Source organism: Myotis daubentonii, chromosome 10, assembly GCF_963259705.1.
Source record: "Myotis daubentonii chromosome 10, mMyoDau2.1, whole genome shotgun sequence".
NCBI classification, from domain to species: domain Eukaryota; kingdom Metazoa; phylum Chordata; class Mammalia; order Chiroptera; family Vespertilionidae; genus Myotis; species Myotis daubentonii.
The window spans coordinates 4,922,184-4,950,113 of record NC_081849.1 but is presented as its reverse complement, the minus strand read 5'-3'; the positions used below and the strand labels follow the sequence as shown (position 1 = coordinate 4,950,113).

General features: G+C 56.3%; 1 protein-coding gene across 3 annotated transcripts in view; it reads left to right on the top strand.

The window, feature by feature from the left end:
• Nucleotides 1–27,930, top strand: part of DPP6 (dipeptidyl peptidase like 6) — a 609,552-nt gene that overhangs the window by 477,814 nt on the left and 103,808 nt on the right. For all 3 annotated transcript variants that reach the window (XM_059711373.1, XM_059711371.1, XM_059711372.1), the window contains exon 8: nt 17,797–17,917. In XM_059711373.1, the coding sequence (XP_059567356.1) occupies nt 17,797–17,917 (121 nt within the window). The remainder of the gene's footprint in view (nt 1–17,796; nt 17,918–27,930) is intronic.

The window sequence follows — 27,930 nt, the reverse complement described above, 5'->3', positions numbered from 1 at the left end:
AGCAAATTAGCGAATTGATTTTTCTGTTTGTTCTTCAATTTGGAAACCTAACCACTTACCTGGATGGTTTTGTTTTTACATAATGGCTTCGATGGCCATTCACAGCTGGAATTATGTTTGACAATTTCCTCCATTGGGCCTGATTGGAGAGTGTAAATCACACGCGTCCAGGCCAGACACCAGTTCAGTGCTGCCCGCTGGGTGCCCGTCTGAGCCTCCAGCCGGATCTGTCCTGTGTCCGCCCCCGGGTGCCGCGCCGGCTGGGTCCTCCGCCCGCTCCTCAGCAGCACCCAGACCCGGCTTATCCCTCCCTGACTCACCACTGCTCCCGCCACACATGCTCTGGCTCCGCCTACAAGTACCGCTACCCAGTGATGCCGCCATCTCGGCAGGTGCCCGAGTCAGAAAGCTGGCATCCTAGGCTCCTCTCCCCAGCTGGACCCACCATCAGTCCTGGGAACCGATGGCCTTGAGGTTGTGAGGACCCATCCTCTCCTCTCCTCTCCATGCCCCCAGCCCCTCACCTCTGGGTTTCTGGGCAGCTGCCTGCTCGATGCCCCCAGAACCTACCCATGTGCCCGAATGGTCTCCCTCTGCAGCTGAGGGCCTGTCCATGTTCCTCCGCGAGCTCTGCTGGCCAGGACTGGGCAGGAGACCCTCGGCTTGCCTGCCGCCGCCCTCCCCCCTGCGCCCCCTCCCCACCTGGGCACAGTGGGGTTATGCCCACACCCCCTCGGCTTCCCTGGGGACTGTGAGAGACTAAGCAGCGCCTCAGGTCACCGGTGCGTTCTCAGCCGGCGGCAGACCTGCCATCAGTGAGCAGGAGTTAGTGCTAAAGGCTGATGGAACTCAGTCAGGCACATGGGCCTCGGTGAAAGCCGGCTACCGCTGACGTAAGCAGGAACCCAGCTTCACATGTTGTGTTTTTCTGCACGTTCACCTCCTGCAGAAGGTAGCTGACCTGCCACTATAACTGCAGCTTGGTGCCGCCCTCCCTTAAGTCTTAACCTCTGAGACACCACACACGCCATAGCCACCCACCACATCGTGTTCACGTGCAGGAAATTCCGGTAAACTTCCCAATCTAAAAAAATTGTAATTGCATGTCCATGCGTTATTTAATTAGCCTGAGTTCCTGCGTAGCTGACAGCTCATATGTCTTTAAACCAGCTGAGAACTGCGTCTATTACCGGGAAGCCAGTCATTGGAATGTCCTCTGTAAGCCCAGTTGCCCCGGGACAGGCTCATGGGGGGATTTGTGTGGCCCATTCTGTCTTTCAAATTTCCTGGGTCATCGTGTTACCAGGTTAGTTGATTTCAAAATCTTCCCACTAAAAGGCACAGAATAAGAAAAGCATAAAATAACCCTTCCGTGGAAAAAGGAAGTGGCCGTTAACGTCGCAGCCTGGGGGTCACGGTTCCAACTTCACACAGCCAGGAACCCATGAGAGTCCATTTTTAATCACCAGGCCCAGAACAAAGGACTGTGTGACACACAAAACTGCCAGAGATTAGGACATTTCCAGGGAAACTGTCGCTTCCCAGAGGCAGTTGTATCCTGTTCGATCAACAGGCGCCAATGGCAGGTGCCGGCTTAGGTGGCCCTGGCGCTCACGCCCTCAGCTGAGGTCAGGGTGCCACGAAGCTGCGTGTCCTCTTCTTCTTCCAGCCCTGGGGGGGGGGGGGTCGGAGGGGCGGAGGGGGGCCTTGCCCACGTCCACAGATGTTCTCTGCAGCATCGGTGGGCTGTGGTGTTATTTTCTCCAACCAAACCTGTACAGAGGAAAAGGCCTGAACCAGCAGGTGCTGGGTTCCAGTCAGGGCGTCGTCACCACGTGCCGCGTCCACGGGACAGAATAACTGATAACAAACACCCTGCAGGCAGGGCTCCCCACGCGGCTCTCACCAAGCTAGGCATTCCGAATATATTGTCCTTTTCTGTTCTCCGTGTCTCCATTCAGCAGTGAGAAAATTAAAGTTCAGAAAAATGGGAGTAATTCTCCCCAGGTCACGCCCTAGCGATGCTATGGGAACCGAAGCCCGCGGCCCGCCTGCTCTGCGCCGAGTGTGCCTGAGCTCAGCCCCGTCCTTGAAAAGGCCGAACAGCTTATCTCAGGACCAAATGCACTCTCATCTATGAGAAGTCCTGGGAAAGTCTCTTAAACGCCCTGCAAACAGAAAGTGTTGTTGTGAATGACGGTGTTTGTGCTCCAGGCCGCCCGTAGGAAGCTTTTCCTTGCGGCACCTACAGGCTGGCGGCCTCCTGGGCGCCTGGTGTAATTATCTGCCTCCCTCGTCTTTCTCGGGACTGGCACCCCAAAAGGAGTGGCAGCGCTGGCCCGGATACTTCCCTCTGAGTTCTCTGCGGGCTCCAGAAAGCAGTGGTCAGAGCCCCCATAAGACCCTGAGCCCCGGGGAAAACACAGTGCTCCTCCTGAGAGGCTGCCCACGAGTGGGGGAGGGGGGGACTCACGCTCAGGGGCAGCCTCTTAGCTGAGGTCCACTTACCCAGGGGTGACCTAAGCATGTCTTTTCATTTTACACTGAACTATTTTTTTTTTTTAATTTAGGTCAGAGCCGAGGAGGGAGCCGGGAAGGGGCTGGGGGTGGGGGTGGGGGCGGGGCAGGAGGGGATTCCTGAACTATTTTTTTGTTTCAGATGCATATTATATCATCTGAATACTATCTGTAATAATAAAAGGGTAATATGCTCATTAGACCAGACGTCCTTCCAGACATCCTTCCGGACACCTTCCTGATGAAGCCAGGGCTGTGAAGGAAGCCTGGGTCCCAGGTACCAGAGGGAAGCCAGTGCCCGCAGCCGGGGGAAGGAAGGCCTACTCTTGCACGAATTTTGTGCATTGGGCCTCTAGTTATATATAATAATTTTGTAACATCCTAACCTTATTATCTCTATTTTTTATTTTTATGTTAATCCGCACCCGAGGATATTTTTTCCATTGATTTTAGAGAGAGTGGAAGGGTAAGGGAAGAGGGAGAGAGAAACATCGATGTGAGAGAGACACAGGAATTGGTTGCCTCCCGGACATGCCCCAACCAGGGCTGGGGATCAATTCTGTAACCCAGGTACATGCTCTTGACCGGGTATGGAACTGAGACCCTTCTGTGCTCAGGTCGACGCTCTAACCACTGAGCCACACCCGCCAGGGCTCTAGTGCTTTTTAAGTCCACTTACATTACCCTTGTGCTCACACCTCCTGGCACACATTTGCCGGCTTTAGTTTGCATGTGTGTGGTGACCATCGGGGTCAGTACCTTCCGTAAGTACGTTCACCATTCCCGTGACATCTTCTGTGAAAGGCCTGTTCAGGCCGCTCACCGGTTTCTCTTCAGGGTGGTTTGTCTCTTACTCTTTGGCATGCATCATTTCCTCATATTGGTATTCTAATTACTTGTCCATTTTATTATTGCCAATACTTTCCTTTTATAGCTTGCCTTTTCACTCTCATTTTGATATACTTTCGTAGGAAAAGGTGGTGATTTCCGTGAAATCAAATTTATTTGCATTTTGGGTGTCTTTTTAAAGACTTCCTTCCTGTCCTGATGACATAAAGACACTGGCTTACTCTCCCTTCTAACATCTTTGTGGTTTATCTTTCACAATCACATCCTGAAGCCCCTGACCGGCCATGGGGAAGGTGTGAGGGTCCTTACAGTTACTTTCCATGGGCACAGCAGTTGTGCCAGCCCTTCGTGGAGGGGCCCCCTTTCCCGTCGACCCTCAGCGCTGCCAGTCGCTGCTCCTCGGCGTCCGGTTTGGTTTCAGACCTGGGTCACGCTCCACTGCTCCTGGGTCTGTCTCTGAAACAGAAACACATTCTCAGTGACAACAGCGCCGTGGTGGGCGGAACAGGCATCCACACAGGCACGCTGTCTCCTGTACCAGGCGTGTGCATTGGGACCGCTCGCCCCCACGTGTTCATAGGGACTGTCTTGCTGTCTTCGGCACTTTGCACACACGTGTGTGTATGTGCACATACACACATGTACATAAACACACAGAGTTTGAAACAACTTGGTTCACTCGTTTTAAAGGCACTTTGGGGACCTTGGTTGTAATTGCATTAAATGTATACATCAGTTCAGGGAGAATTTATAAACTTCAGTCACTGACATTTCTAATACATATCATAGTTGCAAATTTATTTACTTTGTCAAAACATGTCTTTCACTAAAGTTTTATGATTTTCTTTATAAATTTCTTTCAAATATTTGGTTTAAATTTATTCCTAGGTATTGGATAATTTGGGGGCTATTTTATCTCTGTGTTTTTTAATATAATTTTTTACTGTAGATTTGCTGGCACATAGAACCACAGATGACTTTTTAAAATATACTTTTATTGATTTCAGAGAGGAAGGAAGAGGGAGAGAGAGATAGACACATCAATGATGAGCGAGAACCATTGATTGGCTGCCTCCTGCATGCCCCCTACTGGGGATCGAGCCCACAACCCGGGCATGTGACCTTGGCCCGAATCAAACTAAGGACCCTTTATTCCACAGGCCGAGGCTCTATCCACTGAGGAAACCAGCCAGGATGCAGATGACTTTTTATTGGTTTTTCTATTCAACAGTCTTGCTTAAACTCATTAAGTTCCAATAATGTACCTATGGTTTCCTCGGACTGTAACTTAGACCGTCATATCCTCTCTCTCAAACGTTGGCTCACAGATCGGGAGACGGCTTCTGCCTGCTCCTAACCCTGCTCATCACCTTCCTGGCCAGAGGATGTGCGGTCAGCCTCAGGCCAGGATGGCTGCAGACCTGGCGGAATTACAGTGGGGCCTTGACTTACGAGTTTAATTCGTTCCAAGACCGAGCCCGTTAAGGAGCTTGTTAACTCAAATTACTCTATCAACTCAATGCAAAAAATCCGCTGAGAGACAGCTGGTATCTCAAAAAACTCGTTAGTCGGACACTCATAAGTTAAGGCCCCACTGTACTAAGATGTCTTGTTCAGTTTTTGCTCTCTCTGTGCATACCACCCTTTCCCTGCTGAGACTATGGAGTTCCCTTTATCCGAGTAATGGAACATTTGTGAATGGCACTTGTTTACATTAAAAGGGAATCTTTTAAAAAAAAAAAAAAAGTAAATAAAAGTAGCAATGATACTCCATTCTGCAGCAAATCCTGCAGGCAGTGGTGCTATCAGAGAAAAGTGCAGGTGCTCTTTCCCTCTTGCTAGTGGGAGTGAGGTCTTGGGGTGCCGCTGGAATAAGCATTTCGGAGGACCCCCCAGGAGGACGAGCTATGACAGAAAGTGTTATTTCTGTGGAAATACACCCTGCATTTCCCAAGTCCCATTTTCCTGGGTCCAGTCCTAGAAGCAGGGCAGCTGGGTTCCGTGGAGCTAGACGCAAAGCCGGTGTCCAGGGCTGCCTTCCACGTTGGAGCTGGGCCCAGCTCAGCATCAGGCTGGCAGCAGCCCATCAGTCATTGCGTGTGGGGGCCCCAGGGCGTGGGCCCTGAGGGTAATGCAGGAGTGCCCGCCCGAGCATCAAGGGGCCCGAAAGCACAAGAGTGAACTCCTTTCTCTAGGGCAGTGGTTCTCAACCTTCTGGCCCGTTAAATACAGTTCTTCATGTTGTGACTCAACCATAAAATTATTTTCGTTGCTACTTCATAACTGTAATGTTGCTACTGTTATGAATCGTCATGTAAATATCTAATATGCGGGATGGTCTCAGGCGACCCCTGTGAAAGTTTCGTTCAACCGCAAAAGGGGTCTCAACCCACAGGTTGAGAACCGCTGCTCTAGGGCATCAAATAGCCCAAATTTCTCGCCCTTGCAGTGGCCACACCCATTCTGCCATTCTGGCCAATGACCTGTTTCCCAGGTGTGACTGACAGCAAGCACCCTCGCTGGGCATGTATCTATTCCCACCCGACCCCCACTCTCCTCCCCTGCTATTGAGGACCGGGTTCATTCCAGCGGCACCAGCTGCTGGGTGACCACCTGGGGAAGCACTGACTGCGGGAAGAAGCAACCCAGCAGGAGAACGGCCCACCCCTCCCAGGACTGTGCAGGTCAGTGACCCCTGACCTCGGGCTCCCCCTCAGGGGTGCTGTGAGGCTCCTGGAACAGCCCCTGGGCAGCCTTCCTTCCTTGATGCCTTAAACGTTGGTTCCCTTTGCGGGAGGAGAAATCTAATAAGAGCTTGAGTCGGGGCCAAGGTGTAATAGCTCTGGCTCCAATGGTGAGAAAAGGACAAAATGGAAAAACAGACTTTGGAGCCAGACAACCCTGTTAGCTCTTCTGACCTTGAAACTTCAGGTCAGCTTCCTCGCCCATGGCAGGAGGGTGGCCAGGAGACCTAGTTTGAATGGTTCTCGGGAGAATCTGAGGAAACATACAAGTAAGTCACATGGCGGCGCCTGTGTAAGGCACATAGTCAGCCGTCAACAAATAACGGCTGTTGTCGATGTCCCTTCCTCGTCCGGCCGCAGCCTTTGTCCTAAGCTTTGTCCTCCTGTGCAGAAAACACGTTCAGTGCGTGGAGGGAAGTCCCTTAGCTCCAGTCCGGGGTGAAAAGCAGCAAGATGCATGGAGTCATTCTTATTTATTTTTTAAATATGTTTTTATTTATTTTAGAGAGATGCCTCCTGCACACCCCCTACTGGGTACCAGGACCCCAACCCTGGCATGTGCCCTCACCAGGAATCAAACCTGTGACCTCCTGGTGCATGGGATATCGCTCAACCCTGAGCCACGTCAGCTGGGACACGTAGGGTCCTTCTTTGGGGCTCTGAGGGGTTGGGCTTTCCGGTTATAATGCGTGTGCTTTCGGGAGTGGCTGCAGATTCTAAGTCGAGGTGCACTTGCCTTGTGAATTCAGGGTTCAGAGCGTTGAAGCTCAGTAACTCAGCACCCTCCTCTCACTTCTTCCGGTGGGCCGTTCACTCAAGACTGGCTCCGTGGATGGAGCGTCATCCCATGCACAGGAAGGTCACGGGTTTGGCTCCTGGTCAGGGCACATGCCCAGGGTGTGGGTTTGATCCCTGGTCAGGGTTCATATGGAAGGCAACTGATCAGTGTTTCTTTCTCTCTCTCTCTCAAAATCAATAAAAACATATTAAAATGAAAAGATACATTTTTAAAAAATAGCTGTTATCTCTCCTCTCTGTTTTTCTACTAATGGCTGCATTCTACCTTTCGGGGGGTCTCCTTTAAAGGTTAAGGCTGGTCACTTGACTCCGCTTCTGAATTTCATGCGAATGTTGTGCAGCTGTTGCCACTGGGACAGCAGCTGGTCCCAGGGAAGGGAGCAGTGCCCGGTGGGAGGAGCCTCCTGTCCCCCCCCCCCGCCCCCCCAGGTCAGCTCTCCTTGGTCTCCTCCAGGTCACACCTCCGGGCACGCAGTGACATTCCGAGTAGACGCCTCCTCACATTATAAGACGTTAGAGATTTTGCCTCATTAATGCACATGCTCACGTTGCTGGAACTGTGGGAGCACTGGTTTCAGGAGCCACGTGTGGAACGCGCAGTAGATAGCTGGTGGCAAATGGCGTCCTCGCTCCGCCCGCGAGCGTCCACGTGGGGCGGCCTCCGGCCTCTTGTGACCCAGGCAGAGCGCGGTGGCAAATGGCCGCGCTCCGAGCACCACACCGTCCCTCAGAGAAGTCTGTCCGTCGGTGCCGACCTGTGACATCAGATAAGTGGGCACCTCCTGGCACCCCTCCCCCCCCCCAGCCCGAGAGCGCCTTGTCATGGGACATGTCACAGTCCTGTGCCTCCTTATGAGTGTAGAAGGTTCTGGAAGGTTCTGGCTAAACCTGAGCAAAAAAACAGAGGGACTTTTCTAAAACACCCTCCCAGATGTCACAGTAGTGGGTATATGTGTGCATATACAGGCATGAAGGCCCATGTTTGCATGTTTGTACTGTGTAAAAAGATGTGGAGTTGGGGCCCTATAGGCATAATCTCCACTCTCAAGGATGACGCTGGAGGGCACTGGGGCATTTCCCTTGCCTCCCAGTCCTTGGGCCTCATCTGCAGTTAACACGTCTCCACCCTTTCCCCAAGCACACACATGCACATGCATGCACACATGTGATCCTTATCCACTCACCTAACCTCCCCTTGTGAGTCCATAAAGTCACCTGTTCCTACCTGCTCCTAATCAACACTAATAAAAGAGAAAAATGGTAATTGGCGTACGAGCTACCCTTTTCATTGGCTAATCAGGGCTATATGCAAATTAACTGCCAACTAAGATTGGCAGTTAACTGCCAACTAAGATTGACAGTTAACTGCCAACAAGATGGCGGTTAATTTGCATATGTAGGCACAATGCAGGGAGGCGAAAGGGAAAGCAGGAAGAAGCCCCCTGCCACTGACAGTGATCGGAAACCCAGGGGGGAGCTAAGAGCTGGGGGGCAGGGCAAAGGCAGCCCTGGGGCCACCTTTGCCCTGCCCCCCAGCCATGATCGGAGAATCAGGTGCCTTTTCCGCCCTGGCCAGTGATAGCAGGAAGTAGGGGTGGAGCCAGCGATGGGAGCTGGGCACGGTCGAAGCTGGCAGTCCCGGGAGCTAGGGGTCCCTTGCCTGGGCCTAAAGCAAAGCCCACGATCGCGGGGCCGCTGCAGCTGCGGGTCCCCACTGCCCGGGCTGGACGCCTCAGCCAGAGGCGTCAGGCCTGGGCAAGGGGCCGATCCTGCGATTGGAGGGAGATGGGGGTCAACACCTGAGGGCTCCCAGTATGTGAGAGGGGGCAGGCTGGGCTGAGGGACACTCCCCCCCCCCACACACACACACACACACAGTGCACGAATTTCGTGCACCGGGCCCCTAGTATGCTTATAAACACCACTGAGATCTGCCCCTTTGGCCCTCTGGGTCCATGGCCAGCAGTGACATTTGAGGAGAGATGGGATGAAATGGTTGGAAATGAGAGGAGGCACGGGGACTGAGGGGGGCTCAGCTCGCTGCCGTGGGCTCCCTGTGTGGGGGCCGCGGTCTGAGTGGGTGGCATCCCTCCCAGGAGGCTCGGGTGAGGGCTGCGCAGGCCCGGGCGGTCCACAGGGGGCGGGAGCTGAAAGGCTGTGAGAGCACCGGTCGGGAACCAAGGATGCAAACGCATCGCACTAGCAGCACAAGCCCCGTGCTCGCCCAGCGCTGTGTGTGTTTGCACAAGATAAACACGAAGGGAAGACATTATCATGGCCTCAAGGGGATTCATTCTTGGACAAGACATAGGTGTATGACATAATCTAAGAGGTTATTACAGAATTTTAGAAACTAACGTTTTATCTCCTGTTTTTTAAGACAAAGGAAATGAGCCAAGTGATGGCTACAGTGCAGAGATTAAATAGCCTACTGAATCACACAGCGGGACTGGGTGCTTCGTGAATGAGAGAGCGAGACAAGGGGGCTGCAGAAGGCCACCTCGCGAGATGTGGGGGGCTCTGCAGAGCAGGACAGAAGCCTCACTGTGGACTGTGTGTGTCCCCCAAAGTCACGTGTCGATTTCCAACCCCACTGTGCTGGCGCTGGAGGCGGGCCTGTAGGGATTAGGTCAGGAGGGTGTGGCCCTCGTGAAAGGGATTAGTGTCCTTCCAAGAGCAGACACTAGACGGGCGATTCGCTGTGAGCCCAGATGTGGCCTCACCACACCACCTGCTGGCACCAGGGCCCAGACTTCCCACCTCCAGACTGTGAGAAAGAACAGCTGATGTTCCTGTCTGCGGGGTCTCTGCTGACCAGACCGGGGCAGAGGAAGGAGGCAGGGGACCTCGGGCCGCTATGGGCAGCAGGGCACTGAGGGGGGGGGGGGGCACCTGCCAGGCTTCGGGAGGTCGCTGGCCTGGCCCTGCGCGAGGGCCCTTCGCTCCTGTGTGACCTGCCTGAGGAGGCACCGGGAGGGGCAGGCCTGGTGGCTGGCGACGACCCAGGTGCTCCAGGCAGGGAGTGCCCATTAATCTGCATGGTTGGGCAGATGTGGCCGGCGGAGCAGGTGTGTGCTCTGAGCCGGGCGATCAGCTGGATGGGAGGCAGCTTCTGCCCAGGTGGCTCCTGGCCTTTTACTCGACCTGGGGCCCAGGCCCCCAGGCCCCTGGCGATGGAGTAACAGGAAGTCGTGCACACGGCAGCGGGGAAGACTTAGGCTAAAGCAGGTCGCGGGGTTTGCCCCTGTCGTCCTGGGAAATCCAAATAGCGCCGCTCTTCACGCTGCCTGCGTCCCTGGGTCCCCGTTTGGATGAGCAGTGACAGGGGCCCCGAGTTGTTTATGACTTAAAGCCCTGAGGCTGCAGCCACACAGTCACCAAGGTGCTGGGCGGGCGTCAGAGCCAGACCCGGGGCCGACAGTCCCGGCACATTGTAGTGCCTGGGTTGGGGGTTGGGATGAAATCCCCGGTCAGGGTACTACCCCCAACCCCAGCTCAGGTGCGGACTGTTCACTTACCTTCCCTGGGCCTCGTTTACCTCCGACCCGGGGCCAGAGCAGCCCCCTGGGCCACAGGCAGGTATAGCCGGCGCTTGTGGGGCCGTATGGACGTTATTTAACAAAGAACCTTGGCTGTGCCTTCAGAGAGGACCCACAGCTGAACTGGATGGGGGGGGCGGGACTGGGGGGGCTCTGGCTGCTGGGGGGGCAGGGGCAGCCTGAGCTCTGCAGGCCAGCAGGTGCCGCCCCCAGGACTGCAGAGAAAAGGGGAGTCCATGGTGTGGGTGTTGGAGTTAGTGGCGCCGAAGGCTCCGGTTACAGTGTCTAGGGGAGAAAGGGGACGTGGATGTGGAATGCATGTCCGCCACGGCCCTGGGCCCGGGCTCCTCAAGGCCCAGCGCTTTGCCCGGTCCACACGCGCCGCCTGGTGGACGGGGACGCTGGTCTCGGGACGCCACGTGGCCCCTCAAGGTGGTGTCAGGTCCCGGCTGCCTGAGCCCAAAGCTGCACAGGCCTGTGACCCAAAGCCTCGGGACAGGCCGCCAGGAGGGCTGCCGTGTGCCCCCTGCCCCAGCCGGGGCTGTGCCAAGGGCCAGGGTCAGACCCGGTGTCCACAGCTGGCCGGGCCCCCAGCACAGGTGAGGGCGAGGCTGCCCGCACAGCTCCGTGACTCGCCCCAGGCTCCCTTCAGCCCAGCCCTGGGAGGAGGACGGACCCATCACCCCACAGGCCTCCTCCCTCAGGAGGGGTGGGAAGACGGGGGCGGGGTGGGCTGCCTTGGCAGAGGGACGAGGGAGTCGAAGGCCAGGGGGACCCTTCACCACCGAGGAGCATGGGGTGCCCAGCACTGGGGTGGCTGTGTCTCCTTGTCTGTGGACGGCTGGTTATGCTTTGAGTAGCAATCACCCACTGAGCAGGGACCCGCTTTCAGGCGAAGGCGAGAGTGCCGAGATGACAGGCACAGGGAGGGCGCAGTGTGGGCGCAAAGCACCCGGGACGGTCCTGAGTCCCTGGTCAGAACCACAGCCGGGAGCCCGCGGCCCTGGGGCCCGTCCTGTGGCTGCACCCTGTGTCCAGGGCCTTCCCGGGACGCGTGGCCGCTCACCCGCAGGGCGGTGGCCCAGTCGGTGTTTTCTCCCCAATCCCCACTTCAGGCGCCAGGCTCGCTGTGGGCACTTGACGTGTTTCAGTTTTCTCATTGACTTTCCCATTGTAAAAATAACACCGAACGTACAAAGTAAAAAATACAGAAAATAGAAAAGGAAATCTCTTACAATAGTACCGACATACCCAGCGTGTGTAAACTGTTACTATTAATATTCTAGGAGGCCCTTTTTATAGTTATAATAATCAGTTTCATAGCCCAACCTTTTTACCTACAATGACATAATTAGCATTTTATGCAATCAAATTCTCATTAGACACCTCATTATATATGTGTGTGTGTGTATGTGTGTGTGTGTGTATTGTTGACAGTTGATACAAACGTTTAATAGTTACATAATATTTCATGGATTGTATTTTCAAAAATGTAGCTCACCTTCTCCCTGTTGGACACCCAGACCATTTGTAATGCTCTGTATTATAACTGATGAGGCAGAGCCCCTTTGACCTTACTAAAATGCTCCGGATGTGAAATCACCGAGTCAAATATATGAACAGTGGCTCAAGGTTCTTGATACATATGTACAGATTGTTTTCCACCTCCTTACTCTCTCATTCCTATTGCTTACTCACCAGCACTAGGCTTTATCAGCTAAAAAAGTATATTTGTAATTCTATGATTAAAAATTGTTGCTAATAGAATTCATTGCATAGTTATTTAAATCAGCATAAATTTAATTATATCCCAGGGTTGATGAGATTAACATGTATTTAATAGGATCTCTCTTCTTTTCCATGAACTAATACCCATGACATCTCTCCCATGAGTTGCCTGGCTTTATTCCTGGCCCGCTGATCTTCCGTTGTTTGGAGGGTAAGTCACAGAAAAGGAAGGCCACTGAGCGGGAGCGGACGTAGCAGCAGTCACGTCTGAGGGCTTCCGTCCAGGGCCAGCCCGGCAGCCAGGCCTGGCCAGCCACATCTCAGGGACACGGGCCAAGAGTGCGACTTCTGACCCAGCCGCTGGTCTGCTCCCCGGCCCCTCTGGAGGCGCTGAGGAGCGGCCGCCAGCTCCAGAGACCAGGAGCCAGAGGAAATGGCTGCTCCGGAGGGAATATAGCCCCGGCTGGAGAGGGGGTGGCGGCTGCTTGTCTCGTCACCAGGGAGAAGGGCAGTTCTGAGACCTCCATCCCGACCATCGCAGGCCAGGCATCGGACTGGGATGTGCGGCACCGTCTGGGAAAGTCGTTTCGGCTTTGATAAACGCTCAGGCCGACCCTGGGACACCTCGAACACCTGGTGTGACAGGTGATTCAACAAGGAACGCTGGTCACTGGCAGCATCTCTGCCCTGCTGGACCACATTCAGAAATGCCCATGAGCGTCCGGTAGGGGCCGCGGAGAGTGGGTTTGTCCATCCTCAGGAAGGCACTGGGAAATTCACTCACTTCCTTGGAGTCAGAAGACTGCTTTGGCAAGCAATGAATCTTGGCGTTAACCATGGTATAAAAAGATGTGCAGAGGGCCCGGCCGGCGTGGCTCAGTGGACCTGTGAACCAGGAGGTCACGGTTCGATTCCTGGTCAGGGCATGTGCCCAGGTTGAAGGCTCGATCCAGTGTGGGGCCTGCCGCAGGTAGCTGATCAATGATTCTCTCTCATCATTGATGTTTCTCTCTCTCTCCCGCTTCCTTCCTCTCTGAAATCAATAAAAATATATTTTCAAAGATGCACAGAATAGCATTTTTATGGTGATAGAAACAGAAAAGGTTCTTTTTCCGAACAACAGGGTGTAGTTAAATCAACTCTGGTCTATTTCCTGAAAGGCACGGCTCAGATGTGGGAAAGCATTTCTGATACAAACTGCAAAACTGGACCTCAGTTTTATTTTTTAAAAAAACTAGTTTTATACCTTACTCACCAACATACACGCACACACATGCGCCCAGAAAGGAGTAAATGCATTTGCTGGTCCTACTTTGTCGCCGTGTGGTCGGTGGGCTGTGGCATTTTCACTTTTCCACGTGTTCCGTCGCCATGGTGGCTCCTCGCCGCCAGAGCTGGCGCCCTGCTGCCGGCTCCACGTAGTTAATGCATCAGGAAAGTAGAAGATAAGGAACTATTTCCTGAATAAAGACTGACATTGAAAAAATCTTTTCCTTAATTAGACAATTCACCCAGAAAATCTATTTAACTGAAAGTTCTCATTTCTCTGAAGAATTCCATCTAGTTGAGCATTTGTAGAATTTACTGTCCCCATGAAGCATGAGCCATGGGTGGCCTGAAGGTCATAGAAATCAGGCTGGTGTAAAGGGGGTTGTTTTTATAAAAACAGTGAAATCTGCTGCACTGTGTTGTCCTGGGCATTTGATTGCATTTCATGAGCTCTCTGCTTGGGATGGGTGTGGCCGGCAGCAAGGGGCTGAAATTGCTCCCAGAGTGTGCGCTCCCCACCTCTTATTACAGAGACATCAAAAGAAACACCAGGCCTGGAAGTGAGGGAAGGCTTTGGTCTTGGTGAATCAAGATAACGTGAAATAAGCCACTGGCAGAGAGACAAGTCCCATGTGATTTCACTCATATGTGGAATATAATAAAAGCAGGCAAACAAAATAGAAATAGATTCACAGATGCAGAGAACAGACTGACAGTGGTCAGTGGGGAGAAGAGTTGCAGGGCTGTGTGAATACACTGAAGACATTAAACAAAAAAATCTATATAATAAAAGCCTAAGTGCCCGTTATGGCAGAACGACCAGAACAACAGGTCACTATGATGTGCACTGACCACCAGGGGGCAGACGCTCAGCCAGAAGCCGGGCTCATGGCTGGCAAGAGCAGTGGCCAGCCGAGTGGTAAGGAGCAGTGAGCAGGTGGGCGGTAAGGAGCGAGAGGTCCTGGACTGCGAGAGGGCACAGGCCAGGCGGAGGGATGCCCCCCTGTCTGGTGCATGAATTTCATGCACCAGACCTCTAATAAATAAATAAATAATTCATAGGCACAGACAGCGGTACAGTGATTGCCAGAGGGAGAGGGAGGTGGGGAGGTGGAAGAGGGATAAATGGTGATGGAAGGAGACTTGACTGGGGGAGGAGAACACACAAAACAATATGCATGTGATGTATTATAGATTTATACACCTGAAACCTATATAATTCTATTAACAATGTCACCCCAATAAATGCAATAAAAATGCAAGAAGCTCACTGCTGGGAGGAGCTGCTGTCCCCACACTTTCGGTCGGTGGGGCAGGGGTGGGGGTGCCTGGGCTGATGCGACGCCACCTGCACACCTGGGAAGCCGAGGCGCTCCTGCAGGAATGGGGACAGGTGGTGCGCCTGCGTGCTGTACCCCTGAGCGTCGCAGAGGATGAACAGTGAAAGCCCAGCCACTCCTACAGAAGGGAGTTCAGGCTTGGCAACACCCTTGCCTTAGGCAGACCCATAAGAAAGGCCACTGTGGAGACAGGAGGGCGTCCTCCGCTGGGGCCCTGCTCCCCTCTGTGCAGCCTGAGCAGAGCGAGGGGGCCGCCTGCTCTGTGTTGTCAGAGAGGGCCAGTGCCCCAGTTTCCCTGGGCAGAGCGCCCGCTCAGTGGTCTCCTCATGATCCTGACCATGTTTGTTGTCGAATTTCTTTTAAAACGCTGTTTTGAGCCCTGGCGAGTGTGGCTCAGTTGGTTGGGCATCATCTTGGGCACCGAAGGGTGGTCAGGGCACGTGCCTGGGTTCAGGCTTCATGCATGGTGGGCAGAGTGCGGGAGGTGGCTGATCTATGTTCTGCTCTCACGTCAATATTTCTCTCTCTCTTTCTCCCTTTCCCCTCCTCCCTCTCTAAAAACCCAGTAGAATTTTTTTTTTTTTATAAAAGTTGGTGTGAGTGCTGCTCTCGGTGCACAGAGCGCGGTTTCCGGTGACATCGGCGTGTGCAGTGATGGTGCTGGTGCCGCGGTAGCCGTGGGCGGGGGGCAGGGGCAGGAAGCCTGGCAGCCCATGTGGGTGCTGCAGAGAACACGTCCCGTAGCCCAATCCGATGAAGAGCACTGGGGGGTCCGGTTCCTGGGGCCACTGGTTCCTACATTTGGCTGCACATTGGAGTCACTAGGGGGTCTCCCCTAGGTGCTGGTCGTCGGGCAGGCTGACGGCCGGCATGGGATGCTTCAGAGCTCCCAGGTCCCTCAAACGTGAGTCAGAATCCGAGAGCCATGAAGGAGCTCCCCGCCCACTGGAGAGTTTGGGCTGGCCCAGGGTCAGAACTGTCTTCTGTCACCCCAACTCTGCAGCAGGGGCACCGTCTCCTGGCTGCCCCAGAGGTCTCTGTTGAGAAAGACTTTGCCTCATCACTCAGATCCCAGCTCACCCCAAGGGCAGCGGGCAGCAGGCGGCGGGCATTGGGCAGTGGGTGGCAGGTGGCAGGTGGCAGGCAGTGGACAGTGGGCGGTGGGTGGCGGGCAGCAGGCGGCGGGCAGCAGGGAGCAGGCATTGGGCAGTGGGCGGCACGTGGCAGGCAGTGGACAGTGGGCAGTGGGTGGTGGGCGGTGGGCGGTGGGCGGTGGGCAGCAGGCAGCAGTCTGTCTCACCAGGCTGCTGGGTGTCTGACAACAGGGACTGACTCATGTGGGGTCCTCCCTCCACCATCCTCCTCCCAACAGGCTCCTCCCCACGGGCTCCTCCCCAGACCTCTTCCTCCCCACAGGCTCCTCGCCACAGGCTCCTCCTCCCCATGGGCTACTCCCCACAGGCTCCTCCTCTCCACGGGCTCCTCCCCACAGGCTCCTCCTCCCCACGGGCTCCTCCCCACAGGATCCACCTCCCCACGATCTCCTCCCCACAGGCTCCTCCTCCCCATGGGCTCCTCCCCACAGGCTCCTCCTCCCCACGGGCTACTCCCCACAGGCTCCTCCTCCCCACAGGCTCCTCCCCCCCACGGCCTCCTCCTCCCCACGGCTCCTCCTCCCCACGGCTCCTCCTCCCCACGGCCTCCTCCTCCCCACGGCCTCCTCCTCCCCACGGCTCCTCCTCCCCACGGCCTCCTCCTCCCCATCAGCTCCTACCCCAGGACCCTCCCCATGGGCTTCCCTTCAGAAGACTCGAGTCTCCCCTACATGCACCCTCCTAAGCCCTGCTCCCTGGGACGGACACCCCAAGAGCTGCTGCCGCCACTCTGACTTCCCCTCAGGCCCTCTTCTTGCCCTAATGGGCACCCAGGGAGCCTCCGTCCAGTCCCTGCAGTGCCCATGCCCACGCTCACACCCATGCCTGCCTCTGCTTTTCTCTCCAGCGCTTTCCTCTGTGGGATCACCTTCCCAGCCCCTCTCTCCAGCCTGCTGCTCATGCAGGTCCCAGCTTAAAATCGCTGGGAACTCTGACACCTGCTCCCCCATGGAGGCCCTGAGGACGGGGGGTGCAGGGCAACCCTGAGAGGACAGGTCCCCGGCCCTCAGAGCCACGGCGACAGGAAACGGAGTGGGGGGCCCAGGAGCTGGGGGGGAAGGGGTTGGTGTTGCCTGGGGACAGGGTTTCTGCTGGGGAGGATGACAAGGTCTGAGGCGGTGCTGGTGGCCAGGCAGCAGTGTGGGTGCACCGGCAGCACCGAGTGGTGAACTCACAAACAGTGAAGATGATACCTTTGGTGTCATGTGCATTTTCCACAGTAAAGTGCTCTCGATCTCTCTCAGGGACCCTTCCCTGCCCTGTGGCCTAAGCCCGGCAGCCTGTGTCATGTTCCCAGGGCCCCCCCGCCCCCCAGCCACACAGGAACGTGTTCGGTCTTTCTCACCAGCTCGTAGGTAGAATGCAAGCAGGTCGCGTCTCTCCTCACCCATCACTGCGCACAGAGCCGGCCACTAAGCCAGCGCTACTGAGCGTACAGTGGGGAGCCCCAGACCTCCGCTCCCAGCCGTCTTCATGTCGGGAATGTGACTGCTGAGACGGTCGATGCGTCTGACTGTGCAGCCCCTCCTCACGGCGTGCCCGGTGGTGACTGTGACTGGCACGTGGCGGCTGAGCCCAGTGGGGTCAGGTCAATGCGCCCAAGTCTCGGACGGCAGACCGCCCGCCTTGGTGAATGAGGCGGCGGGTGGGCTATGTTGCCTTCGTGGGAAGTTCGAGTCCCCGATTCACCTGAAACCGGGTTCTTTCTGCTGCGGGTGAGCCCACGGGTCCTGAGACGACCTGTCTTGCCAGATAAATGCCCCGGAAACCGTAACCACACGGCTGGTTCAGGCTTTTTAGAGCGGCCTCCCTGTGTCCACCTTCTGGGTTAACCCTGTGTTTTGTCTTCCCAAACCAGATATTTATCTTTGAGAACAACATCTACTACTGCGCTCACGTCGGGAAGCAGGCCATCCGCGTGGTCTCCACGGGGAAGGAGGACGTCATCTACAACGGCCTCAGCGACTGGCTGTACGAAGGTGAGCAGCCGAGGAGCAGGGTCCTGTGGTTGCTGTGGTCGTGTGGTCTGTGGTCGCTGTGGTCAAGTGGTTCCATGAGTGCCATGGCTGTTGTGGTTGCCATGGTTGTGTGGTCATGTGGCTCCATGGTTGCCATGGCTGTTGTGGTTGCCATGGTTGTTGTGGTTACTGTGGTCATATGGTCACTGTAGTCGCCACTGCCCCTGGTGGTGGTTGATAGGGTTCCCTTTCACTTTAACTATAACTCAAACTCCAGCCTCTTGAGGTTCTGCTAAATTACAATACACTGTTGGGGCATCAGGCGGTAGCGGGAGACGGGGCAGGCGTGCGGCTTCCCAGGACTCAAGCTCTTTGGCTCGAGGGCAGGGCGCTGTCCTGGGAGGCATATTGTACGCGAGGTGACTTCTGGGGACACTGGGCTATTCACAGGTTTCTGACTCGCTCCCAGAGGCCGGGGGCCTTTTCTGCCCCAAGGTGGGCAGAGTCGGGAAAGAAGAAACAGGTTAACGCTCCTGAAAGGAGCGGATCCACGTGAGCTGCTGCCCCGGGTCCCTGCCTCGTGGGACGTCTCCTACCACTGGTTCCCTCTGGCTGAGCGCGCCCAGCGGTGTGCACTGTTCCACAGCGAGGCAGCGAGTGCAGCTCTGCTCCCAGCATGCGTGGTCCACCCACGCTCAGGGGCCCTCCCGCCCTGTGCTGCCGGCATTCCGCGCAGGCTGTGTGCCGAGCACCGTGCGATTTCCTCACTACCCTCCGCCTCAGGCTGTATAACAGGTCGAGGCTGTGACAGCGTCGCAGACGGGCGGCCTGAGTGACCTACTGATTCTCGCAGCTCTGGAGGCTGATGGTCCAGGTCGAGGTGCGGTGAGGCGGCGCCTGGCGAGGGGTCTCTTCCTGGTCCTCACTTGGTGGGGAAAGGCAGCCCTGGTCTCCGCACCCCCTTGTAGGATGTCACCCCACCTCCAAAGGCCCCACTGAACACCAGCCCAGTGGGGGTTCAGGCTTCAGTGTGTAGCCTCTCCTAACAGCGTTCCCGGCGGTGACTGTGACTGACACGTGGCGGCTGAGCCCAGTGGGGTCAGGTCATCCGCCCGGGGTCACCGAGGTTAAGGGAGAGGCCTTAGGGAGTCACATTGTTCAAGTCCTGGACAGTTATCTTTCCAGAAATCCAGACGAGAACCTGGAACCTGCGCACCCAGCGCTGGGCAGAGGTGTGGCTCACACGCTTCTCACCTGCCCGCGGGGACCACGCGGCCACCACGCTGGTCTGAGCCCAGGGGGCTCCGGGTGTCATCAGGCACAGCAATGGCCTCTCCCTCCCTCCCCGTCACCCGCCCCCACCCACCCCCACCCCGCACCGCGCGGTGCGGCCCACAGGCTGTCAGCGGGTGCGACTTCGCATCGTAAAGTCGCTGAAGACACTGAGGCGTGGGTCCGGGCTGGGCCCCTGCTTTACTACAGGTGACACACAGTAAGCGGCTGCAACGGAAGGCACAGCGTGAGGCACCGTTTCGTGTGTGATAAGTGCAGGGACCGTTTAGCCCCATCAAGACAGGCACCCAGCACCTCAGGCAGCACCCCAAGCCCTCCAGTCAGCTGCGCCCCTCCCTGAGGCCACCACCATCCCATTTCTGTGCAGCCCGTCTTCCAGCAGACCAGCTGGCCCGCGGTGCCCGTCAGGGCTGTCGTCCCAGTGGGGTCACCGGGCAGCCATTTGTCCTCACGTGGCCGCTGCTGCCCCCAGCCCCGGGCTCCGGTTTCCGGGGTGCCTGCTGGGCCTCAGGAGAACCCGTCTTGGGGTTCTATTGCCACATGGTCCTTGGCCCCTCGGGAGGGTGTCAGTGGGATGGAAGGGACACTGACCGGCATCCCCTGTGGCCACACGTTCTGTGAGCGGCGCCCCGAGTGCCAGAGCGGTCCGTGTCCTAACACCCCAGAGGGCCCGAAGGGGAAGGGCCGGGCGTGCTGGCTGCTCGATCCGCGTGCTCCGGGCCGATCGCCTTCAAAGTCCACACCCAGGAGATTACACCAGCTCCCTCGTCTTCCTGATAAAATCCAAAGCCCATTGCTTTGCAGTTCAAGTGACGCTTTTGCTCAGCAAAGCCATTGGAAGGGGACTTCCTCAAGGCATGGACACAGCATTGCGCTGGTGGGACAGCGGCACCCCCATATCTCACTGTAACCCCAGCTGACGTGGCCGCGGCACCCCCATATCTCACTGTAATCCCAGCTGACGTGGCCGCGGCACCCCCATATCTCACTGTGACCCCAGCTGACGTGGCCGCGGCACCCCCATATCTCACTGTAATCCCAGCTGACGTGGCCGCGGCACCCCCATATCTCACTGTGATCCCAGCTGACGTGGCCGCGGCACCCCCATATCTCACTGTAATCCCAGCTGACGTGGCCGCGGCGCCCCCATATCTCACTGTAATCCCAGCTGACGTGGCCGCGGCACCCCCATATCTCACTGTAACCCCAGCTGACGTGGCCGCGGCACCCCCATATCTCACTGTAACCCCAGCTGACGTGGCCGCGGCACCCCCATATCTCACTGTAATCCCAGCTGATGTGGCCGCGGCACCCCCATATCTCACTGTAATCCCAGCTGACGTGGCCGCCTCATCGGCTCCGTGTCGTTCCCTGGGCAGTTCCGGCCGCCATGCTGAGATTCCGGAGGCTGGGAGCCCGGGAGGCCTGCTTTCTGTTAGTAACAGGGAGGTCAAAGGCAAAGATTGTGTCTATCCTGTGACTTAACGCTTCATTTCCAGACACTCCGTTTAGGGAAGAAAAAAAAGGGTGCCCTGGCCGGTGGCTCGGTGGTTAGAGCGGCGGCCTGTGCCTGGAGGGTCTCGGGTCCAATTCCCAGTCCAGGACGCGTCCGGAGCTGCAGGTTCAATCCCCTGCCCGGGTCGGTTCCATGTGGGAGGCAACCGATCCCTGTGTCTCTCTCACTGAGGTTCTCTCTCATCCCGCGCCCTCCTTCCCTTCCACTCTCTCTAAAAAAAATTCAATGGGAAAAATACCGCTGGGCGAGGATTCCTTTAAAAGGAGGGCAGGGGAACTAGGCGCGCTGCGCGTCCGCCCCGAGAGCCTCAGCTTGACGAAAGATGGAGCTATCTCCGCAGGACGGGACGGCTCAGGTCAGAGCCTGGTACCATCGAGGTCAGTCTTCGTTACTCCCAGCGGCGCCATTTTGCCCAAACAGGTGAAAGCGAGTGTCTGCCTGGAGGCGGGGCAAAGGTGCCGAGGCCAATCGTAGTGGGAAATGTGTGCTGGTCGACTTTGATTGATAGGAGCAATGGCCAATCAAACGGCCGCCTTAGACCAAGATGGATCAAAAACAAAGTTTTGCGCTAATGCGCTAATTTTGACTGGTGGGAGGTGGGGTTAGGTCCCGGTGTTGAGCTGGGGGTGTGTAGAGACGAGATGGGGGCGAGAACTAAGAGCACTTTGCACTAGCTTATCTTTGGGAGCGCGGTGTCTAGATCCATCTCTGGTGCCAGAGGACTCGGCTTTATGAGTCCAATATAAACAGATCCTGTAACCTCCCCTGGTTTTCGGGTGCCGTCAGCGCCCGCTGAACTTCACTCGATGCAGGCTGTGGCCCAGACCTCGTGTCTCACGGGGCCCCTGGGCTCCCTGACCCCTGGTGGCCACACACTGATTTGACAAGCAAAATGTGTATCTTTCTTTTATTCTTCTGGTCAAATGTTATGCAGATACATTGAATTTTGATTTTAATATGAGATTAAAGACTGCTTGATAGGGTCCTACCGCTGTGGTAAGGTTTGCTGAAGTTGGTTCGCCAGAAGCTAAAAGGAAGACGTTGCTAGAGGTTTTGAGCACTCCAAGGACCCTGCTAAGGATTTGCACTTTCATGCAAGTGTCTGTGAGATGGGGATGATGAGAGTATCGACCTCACTGGGCTGTGGTGTGAGAGCTATGAAGGCATTACACATGAACACACGCGTACCTGTGCTCCGTACATGCCGGAAACCCTCTCATCACCACGCCTGCAGGGCAGCTGGGGGTCTGCAGATGGGCATTCGGGCCGGAGGGGGAACAGAGAAGCTCACAGGAGCTTGGACTGACCACTGTGATGGCCAAGAGGGAGTCACTGCCCAGTGCTGCCTCCTGTCTGGTGCGCGGGGAGCCGCTAACAGGAGAACCTCACACTCCGCAGAGCTTCGGTGTCCTCACCCTCCTGGATGTGGGAAGGTGGAGAAGAGAAACAGGGCAAATGGCCCACATTCCCTCCAAGACCCATAAGCTTCTGTCCCCTCCCTCCTTTCTCCCATCAGCCTCTGTCCCTTCTCTCCTCTACCCCATCGGCCTCTGTCCCCTCTCTCCTCTATCCCATCAGCGTCTGTCCCCTCTCTCCTCTACCCCATCGGCCTCTGTCCCCTCCCTCCTCTATCCCATCAGCGTCTGTCCCCTCTTTCCTCTATCCCATCAGCGTCTGTCCCCTCTCACCTCTATCCCATCAGCGTCTGTCCCCTCTCACCTCTATCCCATCCGCCTCTGTCCCCTCCCTCCTCTGTCCCCTCCCACCACTGCCTCCTTTCTACTCTATCGCATCAGCCTCTGTTACCTCCTTCGTCTGTCCCATCAGCCTCTGTCCCATCAGCCTCTGTCCCCTCTCTCCTCCTATGTCCCATCAGACTGTGTCCCCTACCTCTTCCTCTGTCCCATCAGTCTCTGTCCCCATCCTGCTCTGTGTCATCAGCCTCTATCCCCTCCCTACTCTCTCCTATCAGCATCTGATCCATAAGCCTCTGTCCCCTTCCTCCTCTGTCCCTTCAGCCTTTCTCCATTCAGCCTGTCTCCTCCCTCTTCTGTCCCATCAGCCTCTGTCCCCTCCCTCCTCTGTCCCATCAGCCTCTGTCCCCTCCTTCCTCTGCCACATCAGCCTCAGTCCCATCAGCCTCTGTCCCATCTCTCCTCTGTCCCATCAGCCTTTACCCCATCAGTGACTGTCCCTTCCCTCCTCTGTCCAAGCAGTCTCTGTCTCCTCTCTCCTCTGTCCCCTCAACCTCTGTCCCCTCCCTCCTCTGTCCCATGAGGCTCTGTCCCCTCCTTCCTCCTCTGTCCCATCAGCCTCTGTCCTCTCCCTCTTCTGTCTCATCAGCTTCTGTCGCCTCCATCCACTGTCCCATCAGCCTCTGTCCCTTCCCTCCTCTGTCCCATCAGCCTCTGTCCCCTCTCTCCTATATCCCATCAGCCTCTGTGCCCTCCCTCCTCCTCTGTCCCATCAGCCTCTGTCCTCTCCCTCCTCTGTCCCATCCGAATCTGTCCAATCAGCCTCTGTCCCCTTCCTCCTCTGTACCATCAGCCTTTCTCCAATCAAACAGTCTCCTCCCTCCTCTGTCCCATCACCCTCTGTCACCTCCCTTCTCTGTCCCATCAACCTCTGTCCTCTCCATCCTTTGTCCCATCAGCCTCTATCCCAGGGGTGGGCAAACTTTTTGACTCGAAGGGCACAATGGGTTCTTAAACTGGACAGGATGGCCGGAACAAAAGAATGGAGGGAGTGTTTGTGTGAACTAATATAAATTGAAAGTAAACATCATTACATAAAGGGGTACAGTCTTTATTTTCAATAGTTTTATTCATTTCAAACGGGCCGAATCCAGCCCGAAGGCTGTAGTTTGCCCACGGCTGCTCTATCCTCTTCCTCCTCCTCTGTCCCATCACCCTCTTTGTCCTCCCTCCTCTTTCCAATCAGCCTCTGTCCCCTCCATCCTATGTCCCCTCCCACCACTGTCTCCTCCCTACTCTATCGCATCAGCCTCTGTTACTCCTTCCTCTATCCCATCAGCCTCTGTCCCATCAGCTTCTGTCCCCTCTCTCCTCTATCCCATCAGCCTCTGTCCCCTCTCTCATCCTATGTCCCATCAGACTGTGTCCCCTACCTCTTCCTCTGTCCCATCAGCCTCTGTCCCCATCCTGCTCCGTGTCATCAGCCTCTATCCCCTCCCTACTCTCTCCTATCAGCATCTGACCCATAAGCCTCTGTCCCCTTCCTCCTCTGTCCCATCAGCCTTTGTCCATTCAGCCTGTCTCCTCCCTCTTCTGTCCCATCAGCCTCTGTCCCCACCCTCCTCTGTCCCATCAGCCTCTGTCCCCTCCCTCCTCTGTCCCATCCGCCTCTGTCCCCTCCCTCCTCTGTCACATCAGCCTCAGTCCCATCAGCCTCTGTCCCATCTCTCCTCTGTCCCATCAGCCTCTACCCCATCAGCGACTGTCCCTTCCCTCCTCTGTCCAAGCAGTCTCTGTCTCCTCTCTCCTCTGTCCCCTCCCTCCTCTGTCCCATGAGGCTCTGTCCCCTCCTTCCTCCTCTGTCCCATCAGCCTCTGTCCTCTCCCTCTTCTGTCTCATCAGCTTCTGTCGCCTCCATCCACTGTCCCATCAGCCTTTGTCCCCTCCCTCCTCTGTCCCATCAGCCTCTGTATCCTCCCTCCTCTATCCCATCAGCCTCTGTATCCTCCCTCCTCTATCCCATCAGCCTCTGTATCCTCCCTCCTCTGTCCCATCAGCCTCTGTATCCTCCCTCCTCTGTCCCATCAGCCTTTGTCCCCTCCTTCCTCTGTCCCATCAGCATCTGTCCAATCAGCCTCTGTCCCCTTCCTCCTCTGTACCATCAGCCTTTCTCCATTCAAACAGTCTCCTCCCTCCTCTGTCCCATCAACCTCTGTCACCTCCCTTCTCTGTCCTATCAGCCTCTGTACCAGCCCTCCTCTGTCCCATCAGCCTCTGTCCCCTCCCTCCTCTGTCCCATCAGCCTCAGTCCCATCAACCTCTGTCCCCTCCCTCCTCTGTCCCATCAGCCTCAGTCCCCTCCCTCCTCTGTCCATTCTGCCTCTGTCCCCTCCCTCTTCCTCTGTCCCATCAGATTCTGTCCCCTCACTGCTCTGTGTCATCAGCCTCTGTATCCTCCCTCCTGTCCCTTCATCCTCTCGCTCCTCCCTCCTCCTATGTCCCATCAGCCTCTGTCCCCTCCCTACTCCGCTGTTTCATCAGCCTCTGCCCCCTCCCTCCTCTGTCCCATCATCCTCTGTATCCTCCCGCCTCTGTCCCATCAGTCTCTGTACCCTCCCTGCTCTGTCCCAACAGCCACTGTCCGCTCCCTCTTATGTCTCATCAGCTTCTGTCGCCTCCATCCACTGTCCAAACAGCCTCTGTCCCTTCCCTCCTCTGTCCCATCAGCCTCTGTCCCCTCCCTCTTCCTCTGTCCCATTAGCTTCTGTCCCCTCCCTGCTCTTTGTCATCAGCGTCTGCCTCCTCACTTCTGTCCCTTCATCCTCTGTCTCCTCCCTCCACCTATGTCTCATCAGCCTCTGTCCCCACCCTCGTCCTCTGTCCCATCAGCCTCTGTCCATTCAGCCTCTTTCACCTCCCTCCAATATCCCAACAGCCCCTGTCCCCTCCCTCCTCTGTCCCATCAGCTTCTGTCCTCTCCCTTGTCCTCTGTCCCATCAGCCTTTGTCCTCTCCCTCCTCTAACCCATCAGCCTCTGTGTCCTCCCTCCTCTGTCCCATTAGCCTCTGTCTCCTCCCTGTTCTGTCCCAAAAGCCACTGTCCCCTCCCTCCTCTCTCCCATTAGCCTATGTCTGCTCTCTCCTCTGTTTCATCAACCTCTGTCCCCTTCCTCCTCTGTCCATCAGCCTCAGTCCCCTCCCTCCTCTGTCCCATCAGCCTATGCGCCATCCCTGCTCTGTCCCATTAGCCTCTGTCTCGTCCCTCCTCTGTCCCATCATCCTCTCTCTCCTCCCTACTCTGTCCCATCAGCCTCTGTCCCCTCCCTCTTCTGTCTCATCAGCTTCTCTCGCCTCCATCCACTGTTCCATCAGCCTCTGTCCCTTCCCTCCTCTGTCCCATCAGCCTCTGTTTCCTTCCTCCTCTATCCCTTCAGCCTCTGTCCCCTCCCTCCTATGTTCCATCAGGCTCGGTCTCCTACCTCGTTTGTCTACATCCTCTGTCCCTCCCTCATCATATGTCCCATTAGCCTCTGTCAGCTCCCTCCTCCTCTGTCCCATCAGCCTCTGTCCCCTCCCTCCTCTGTCCTATAATCCTCTCTCTCCTCCCTCCTCTGTCCCATCAGCCTCTGTTCCCTCCCGGTTCTGTCCCAAAGCCACTGTCCCCTCCCTCATCTCTCCCATCAGCCTTTGTCTCCTCTCTCCTCTGTTTCATCAACCTCAGTCCCTTCCCTCCTCTGTCCCATCAGCCTCTGTCCTCTCTCTCCACCACTTTCCCATCAGCCACTGTCATCTCCCTTTGTCACAGCAGCCTCTGTCACCTCCGTCCTCATTACATTAGCCTCTGTCCTCTGTCCCAAGAGCCTCTGTTTCCTCTCTCCTCCTCTGTCCCATCAGCCTCTGTCCCCTCCCTCCTCTGTCCCATCAGCCTCTGTCCCCTCCCTCCTCTGTCCCATCAGCCTAGTCCCCTCCCTCCTCTGTCCCATCAGCCTCTGTTTCCTTCCTCCTCTATCCCTTCAGCCTCTGTCCTCTCCCTCCTATGTTCCATCAGGCTCTGTCTCCTCCCTCCTTTGTCTACATCCTCTGTCCCTCCATCATCCTATGTCCCATTAGCTTCTGTCCCCTCCCTCCTCCTCTTTCCCATCAGCCTCTGTCCACTCCCTCCTCTGTCCCATCAGCCTCTATCCCCTTCCTCCACCTCTATCCCATCAGCCCCAGTCCCCTCTTTCCTCTGTCCCATCAGCCTCTGTGCCCTCCATCCTCCACTGTCCCATCAGCCTCTGTACCCTCTCTCCACCACTTTCCCATCAGCCACTGTCATCTCCCTTTGTCAAAGCAGCCTCTGTCTCCTCCGTCCTCTGTACCATTAGCCTCTGTCCCTTCTGTCCTCTGTCCCAAGAGCCTCTGTCCCCTCCCTCCTCCTCTGTCCCATCAGCTTCTGTCCTCTCCCTTGTCCTCAGTCCCATCAGCCTTTGTCCTCTCCCTGCTCTGTCCCATCAGCCTCTGTCCCCTCCCTCCTCTGTCCCATCAGCCTCTGTTCCCTCCCTGTTCTGTCCCAAAAGCCACTGTCCCCTCCCTGCTCTGTGTCATCAGCCTCTGTCCCTAGACTTCTCTGTCCCATCAGCCTTTGTCCCCTCCCTCCTCTGTCACATCAGACTCATTCCCATCAGACTCTGCCCCCTCTCACGTCTGTCCCATCAGCCTCCGTCCCTTCCCTCCACTGTCCCATCATCCTCTGTCCCCTCTCTACTCTGTCCTATTAGCATCTGTCCCAACGGCCTCTGTTTCATCAGGCTCTGTACACACCTTTCTCTGTCCCATCAGCCTCTGCCCCCTCCCTACTCTGTCCCATCAGCCTCTGTCCCCTCCCTCCTGTGTCCCATCAGCCTCTGTCCCCTACCTCCTCCTCTATGCCATCAGCCTTTGTCCATTCAGCCTGACACTCGCTCCTCTGTCCCATCAGTTTCTGTCCCTTTTCTCATCATCTGCCAAAAAGCCTCTGTCACCTCCTTCTTCTGTTCCATCAGCCTCTGTACCCTCATTCCTACTCGGTCCCATCAGCCTCTGTCCCCGCCTTCAACCTCTGTCCCACCACCCTGTCTCCTCCCTCCTCTGTCCAATCAGCCTCTGTCCCCTCCCTCATCAGTGCCATCAGATTCTGTCCCCTCCCTTCTCTGTCCCATCATCCTCTGTCCCCTCCCTCCTCTGTCCCATCAGCCTTAGTCCAGTCCCTCCTCTGTCCCGGCATCCTCTGTCTCCTCTCTTCTCTGTCCCTTCAGCCACTGTCCCCTCCCTTATCTGTCACATCAGCCTATATCCCATCCTCCCTCCTCTGTCCCATCAGCCTCTCTCCCCTCCCTCCTCTGTCCCATTAGCCTCTGTCCCCTCCCTCCGCTGTCCCTTCCCTCCCCTGTCACATCAGCCTCCATTACCTCCCTCATCTGTCCCATAAGCCTCAGTCCCATCAGCCTCTGCCCCCTCCTTCCTCTGTCCCATCAGCCTCTGTCCCAGGGGTGGGCAAACTTTTTGACTCGA